The sequence below is a fragment of the Physella acuta genome, unplaced genomic scaffold (assembly GCF_028476545.2).
Source record: "Physella acuta isolate Inbredline_101_S28 unplaced genomic scaffold, ASM2847654v3 ptg002071l, whole genome shotgun sequence".
NCBI classification, from domain to species: domain Eukaryota; kingdom Metazoa; phylum Mollusca; class Gastropoda; family Physidae; genus Physella; species Physella acuta.
Window position 1 is genome coordinate 67,513 of NW_026733573.1, and position 6,728 is coordinate 74,240.

At 30.2% G+C, this 6,728-nt stretch overlaps 1 protein-coding gene across 1 annotated transcript; it reads left to right on the forward strand.

Annotated features, from left to right (window-relative positions):
• The first annotated feature begins 249 nt into the window (after positions 1-249).
• LOC131932007 (uncharacterized) lies at positions 250-6,373 on the forward strand. Its single transcript, XM_059288884.1, has 6 exons — positions 250-290; positions 1,757-1,819; positions 2,252-2,372; positions 3,660-3,780; positions 4,107-4,227; positions 5,070-6,373. The coding sequence occupies exons 2-5, from the start codon at positions 1,777-1,779 to the stop codon at positions 4,218-4,220; spliced, it is 399 nt and encodes a 132-aa protein (XP_059144867.1). The 5' UTR covers positions 250-290; positions 1,757-1,776; the 3' UTR covers positions 4,221-4,227; positions 5,070-6,373.
• Positions 6,374-6,728: the final 355 nt, after the last annotated feature.

Sequence of the window (6,728 nt, forward strand, 5' to 3'; positions counted from 1 at the left end):
AAAAAAATGGGGAGGTGGTCAGCTCAAGTGTAACGTTCTTTGAAGGAAATAGATAAGCAATGATATGCTTTAGTTTTCTGAATTGTTTAAATGTAGATCATGACGTTATTCCTAATAGATCTATAATAAATAGATCTAGATCTATATACTACACAAGACAACTCAGTACAGTAAATAAATAACAACAAAATCATTAAAACGCGAATTTTTCAAGGGAAACTACTCTAAAGTCTTAGGCCTAAACATTTTTGAAAGATTGCCGGTAGGCCTAGAGACACTCAGAGTAAGAAGTAAGATTCTACTTACTTACTAATCTACTTAGTTTAGAATTTGATTATTATTATAAACGAGCCGACCCGCAGCGTATCATACGCCGCTATTTAGTATTTAGTTGTTGTATTTTCTACTTTTCAGTAATTCATAATTTCTGAATTCGACAGTACCAATGCTGCCACTGAAAATATTTGCTTTAAAACACTAACCCCCCCCCTTTTCCCTACACCCCCCCCCCCCCCCCCCGTGAAAGCAGCTTCCTCTTAGTTATTTCTTAGTTACTTCCTGTAAGTTTAATATTGAACTAAATTATCTGCCCCTAATAGAAACCTGACTCTAAGGCTCTACGATTTGTAAACATTTATCTTTGTAAACATTTAGCGTGACCACAACTCACCAGACAATGTGGGGGTGGGGTGGGGGTGGTAGTGATAGTGATAGAGAGAAAGAGAGGGGACTGCAAGGAGGCGCTTGCAGCTTGTTTTCTAACGGCTCCCAGAAGAAAATCATATATATATTATATAGATTATTATTTGATTTAGAATCAAGAATCTAGTAGTAGATCTAGTACAGTACTAGATCTAGCTAGATTCTTGATCTAAAATCTAACAGGGCTCGGCAACCTGTTGTCAAGATGGCAGATGTGGCTCTCCAGTTCCATGCACAATCATCAGGCCTAATAAAAAAAATATATTTTATATTATTTTCATAACTCATTAAAATTATTATAAAGAAAAACAACTTTAAACAGGATAAAAACACTCATCAGAGAACAGAGTAGGTTAGGCAGAAACAATATGGACAGGCACTTGGGCATCAGACCCAGCGCCGTGGCGAAGGTTCCATTCTTGCCACTGTCGACTTTTTTGAATATCGTTAAATGAGGAATATATTATTCTTATTCAGAATTCATTTCTCTATCAGTCAGTATGCATTATTTTGACCTGAGTGACGTGTTATATTTTAAGTTATTAGTTAGCTTCCTACTGTTGAGCCTATCGCCAGTATCGCGTATGAGTTTACCCTGCGTTCAGTGGGTAGGAAAGAAATTTCAAATTAGGAAGATAAGCCCTGTTACGTAAAAAAAGATGTTTTTAAAAATGTAGTGTGCTAGATCTAATCTAGATCTAGAATCTAGCTTGTGTGAAATATTCAAACCACTTTCATGAATTATGGCAGAAAACAGACCTAGATCTATTTTAAACGTCTACTTTTAGGGTGAATTTTCAAAGTATTGAATATTGGTAGATCTAGATCTATATGGGGGAAAACAGATTTGTACAGCAAAATGCATATTTAATCTTCACTGATAATCTTCTTAACCAGACATTGTTCTGTGATTTTGTTGATATTGATAGAACAATATATTTATAGGTATATGACCACGTCTAAAGTGGTTTGTTAGGGTTATGGCTTCAGGGCTTGGTACCATCAACTGTTCAAAATAGTGCTTTGAGTAATTTTCTAGTGTTTTTTTTTCCAGATTTAATAGTATTCATCATCATGGCAATGGCAGAGGTGGAAATGATAAGCAGGCATGCTAGATGTAAGCAACTTCAATAGTCCTTTTTTTAAATGTGTTATATTTTAGTTGTCATTTTGACCTGTGTAAAATTTAATGAGTTGACTTTAAAATCTACTTTTTAAAATTTTTTAAATTCAATCATTGATCTCTTTTGCAAAACAAAAGATGGTACTAGTTGAACCATCCTTTGTGGTTTGGCCCTGCAGTTCATTTGCAATGTTGGACTAGTATGATCTTCCAATGTAGATACATTAAAAAAGAACAAAGAAGAATCCTAAATATAAAAACGTAGCCTTATCCTAAAGCAATATCTAAACCCTATGAAGACTACCATTTCTAATACCTGCAAACTTTCCTCTTTATTGTTTAATAGGACATATACTGCATTTATTTATAATCTGTGTAATAATGCCATCAAAATAAGAGGAAACTAAAATAAGCTATATATTACAGGTCGATCATTGGACCTTGATGATGGGACTGTACAAGTTGAAATAATGGCTGATGGTCTTGAACCTGGCAATAATATCCATGAACCAAAAAATGGAGTAGTATACTTTGATTGGCTCAACAGGTTTGGTCTTTATTAATAAAGATGCATATTTACATAAGAATTTTTTATTTAAAAAAAAAATATGTTGGTAACAAAATTGCATAGCTTATATGATATTATAAATCTGTCAGATGTTCAGTAAGAAATAAAGCGGGAGTAATCTCCCCGAAACTCTCTCAAATATTCTTAGATAACACTAATGGGGATGTCAACTCAAGCGCAGTCGGGATATGGACATTTTAAAAAAATCAATTTTCAAATGCTTAGATTTTTAAAATAGAATGGAATCTCGAAGAAATAATTGCACAACAAATTAACAGCAAATAATCTGTGTATAATAATGTGGAACATTAGTACTTCATAAAGATAGACAGAGGAATCAAGATTTAAATAAATTCTTAATAGTTTTTTGAGAAATCTGAAAAAGCATAAACTACTTTTTCCGGTCACCGGAAATTACTCAAAATTTCATAGAAAACCGAGAATTAGATCTTTTGCTTGTATGTGAAAAGTTGATACAGAACTACAAGTTTGATATATATAATATTTTATGAAATTTCATCAAACTAGCTGCAACTGTTCTCAAGTTATCGTGTTCACAGACACGCAAACACAGACCTATGGACAAAATTCCAAAATAAGTTTCTCCAACTCAGGGAGGTGTAAAACATTAAGATTTGTGAAAATCTTGATTTCGATTTTTTGCACAATTACAATACTTCCTCTATACTTCGTATACAAGAAAGTAATAAGTACAGCTTGTACAAGCTTGACAGTGTTAACATTTGCAATTGTAATTTTTTTGTCATTTACAAACTGTTTTAAAATACCTTATTAAAAAAAAAGGACTATTTTGTAATGTAAAGAACTTACTGCCTGAAAAAACCTTAGATGATAAACGTTTACTAGATGTATTATTTCTATTCTCTTGTTCAGTCAATGGTTTTGCAAATGTATTTCAGGGTTTGAAGCTGGATCTAATTCAGTTACTTTTTGTAGTGTAAGCACAAGATGAAAAATCAGTGCTTCTCACTGCCCAATTTTATCATTATTTCATGTTGGAAACTACACTTTGTGACATGTTCTGTATTCAAGTTCAAGAACAGTATTTGAAAGTAAAGGCTGGAAAGGCAGTGTTATTTCCCAATAGGAATTAATAACAATAACAGGAGAAAACTTGCTATCACCTTTTGCAAAATAGAACAGAATTTTTATGATGTTCTTTTTTGTCACATATTTTATATTAAAGGTGTTGGTTTCTTTTGTTGTAATATGTTTAAGATAAAACTATAACACTTTTCGTTTTAGTCTTCAGGGATTTGACATAAGGATTACAGTAGAGGACAAAAGAGAAAAGAAAGATACTGAGTTTATAAGGGTAGTCAAGAGAATGCCTGGGAATATTATCGAAGCAAACTCTACATGGCATGTATGATGTTTCAATTTCTTCTAAATTAATATCTTCATTTCTTATATCATTACTGTAGTTAAATTGATATTATTTTATAAAGGTTTTAAAGACTTTAGTAACATATTTTAAACTTAAAAGTAAAAATCCTTTTTCAAGGATAGTGTATTGCAAAATGTTAAATTATGTAGATCTAATTATATTTGTTATTCAAAGTTTCTACCAGTGTGTAAGTGTAAAAAATATCTTGATTACTTTGTTCATGCTCATTGTTTTTCTTTGCAACATCTAATGTCTCTATATTTATTCAAACAAGTAATACATACTACTTACAAAAATTATTTCAGGTTGAGAAAGATAAAGTAGTTATCAAGATGAAAAAAGCTGAAAATATATCATGGAAAGAAAAACTCCAAGCTAAGGGAATAGACATTGGAAGCAGCAGTAGTGAGGAAGATTAAAGACTGAGTAAGTGTAAGCTACATGTAATAAATTGGAAGAAAATTGTACTCAATATGATGTTGATTATTATAACATTCCATTATTTAAGACTTTAGGATCTTAAATAATTATCTCCTATTATCATATCAATTTTTGTAGCCGGGATTTATATTTTCTATTAAATATTACATTGCCATTTATTAGAGACCCCTTAAAGTATGAAAGGTTGTTTTTTAGCAAATTAAAAAAACTATAATATGATAACTACTTTGGGACAAACAGCAGTCACATTTTTGTGGTTTGGAAATTGATTTTTAAAGTTAAAATCAATACTTATTAAAAACGTCAGACCGAAAGTGTTTAAATTTTCTAACGATCTCATTCCCCATTAGAATTTTTTTGTATTTACATTCAATCATCAAAGTGAATTGAAAACTAAAATCCCAAGCCCAGTATTTTCAAAATGTATTGCACTAAAACTGAATTCCTTAATAGAAATTGAGTTATCCACTTTTTAAAGTTAAAATCAATACTTATTAAAAATGTCAGACCGAAAGTGTTTAAATTTTCGAATGATCTCATTCCCCATTAGAATTTTTTTTTTATGACAAATTGTATTTACATTCAATCATAAAAGTGAATTGAAAACTAAAATCCCAAGCCCAATATTTTCAAAATGTATTGCACTAAAACTAAATTCCTTAATAGAAATTGTGTTATCCACTTTGTCTAATTTGTTATAAAAAAAACAATCAAAACCTCAGTTTATTACTTCATATTTAAGGGCCTGGTTATTTGTTTGCTGTTAAAAAAATGTTTAAAATTATAAATAATATTATATAATTATTGATCTGTTGTTACTTTCCCAGGTGTAACTGACCAGGAACACCTTGCCATAGATGGATCAAGCTGGAGATATGTCATTCAAACTGGGCTTACTTTAAACAAACTCACAAATGCAAAAAAATACAAGCAGACTTCAGATTAACACTAATCTTTGCTCATCCCTGCACAAGATTATAATTCTAAAATTATGTGCTCCGAAAAACAATCTACTTTATGGTTTCTAAGAATATTATATGCAAAAATTGTTGATATTTTAATGGAAAAAAACAACTAAATTTCTTTCTAGAAAATGCAGTATTAATACAATCAATGTTGTATGCTTAATTGTTTTCAAAGCTATTTAATTGAATTATTTTTCATTACTTTTTTAATACAATGATAAATTAAATTACAATGAGTGTTTGTATGACAGAGCATGTGTTAGAGCAAAATTAAAATATATGAGAAGTTAGCTTAAAGTTAACATCCATGGGACTATCTGCATTTAGTTGACACATCCATGTGACTACCAACATCCAAGGGACACCTGATTTACTTTGACTCAGCAAGGATGGTTGAACATGGCCTTTGTGACACAATCCCATATATGCAAAGGCCACAGAGGTTTTCATCTGCTGTATTTGTTTGTCTAATATAGAATCTAGATCTTTTGTGCTTCAGAACATACTTTACTTTTTAATACAGATCTTTTGTACTTCAAAATATACTTTACTTTTTTATATACATCTTTTGTTTGTAGCGCATGTATTGTTCTTTACTTTTTAAATTGAATTTACATGCAAACATCTTCCATGCTTCAAAGCATATACTGTACTTAACTTTTTAATGTACATCTCTCAGGCATAAAAGCATATACTGTACTTTACTTTTTAATGTACATCTCTCAGGCATAAAAGCATATACTGTACTTTACTTTTTAATGTACATCTCTCAGGCATAAAAGCATATACTGTACTTAACTTTTTAATGTACAGCTCTCAGGCATAAAAGCATATACTGTACTTTACTTTTTAATGTACATCTCTCAGGCATAAAAGCATATACTGTACTTTACCTTATTGTGTCGAGATGTTTATTTTACAAATATGTTTAAATGAAATATAATGTTTTAGAAATTAGTGCATAGTGACTTAATTGTAATTAAGCAGTATGAAGCCTTGTGTGTATTAGTTTTTAAAATGATCATTAACTTTTATAATATTAAATAATATTGCAGTATTTTTATACACATAAAATGATACGGGTATAATGAATGATCTCATACATTTAACTTTTGTATGTTCATCTTCATCTGTCTTTTGGCTTGTTTTTTTACAATTGTGTTGAATCAATTAAATAATGCTAAAAATAAATGACTTTCATTTTGATTTTGAATGGGTTTGAACTGATAATTTATTATTGAAAAGTTATTTATTAAAGATATTGTTTATTGTATAGTAATACAAGTTTTAAAAACTACATAAATAATTTAAACTTTTGAATGCTTTTTGCATAGGAAGATTATGGATGAGTTCTGTGGTAGTGAGATAAGACAAGTGAACAATTTAATACCCTCTCTTTCTCCCACATGAAACTGTAATGATTTTTAATCACATTATGAAGTTATCATTTAAGAAAATGGTTACTTTTGTTACTTAACAATAACACAGCTGAAGTCTATATTCATGGGAAATCCCAACAGT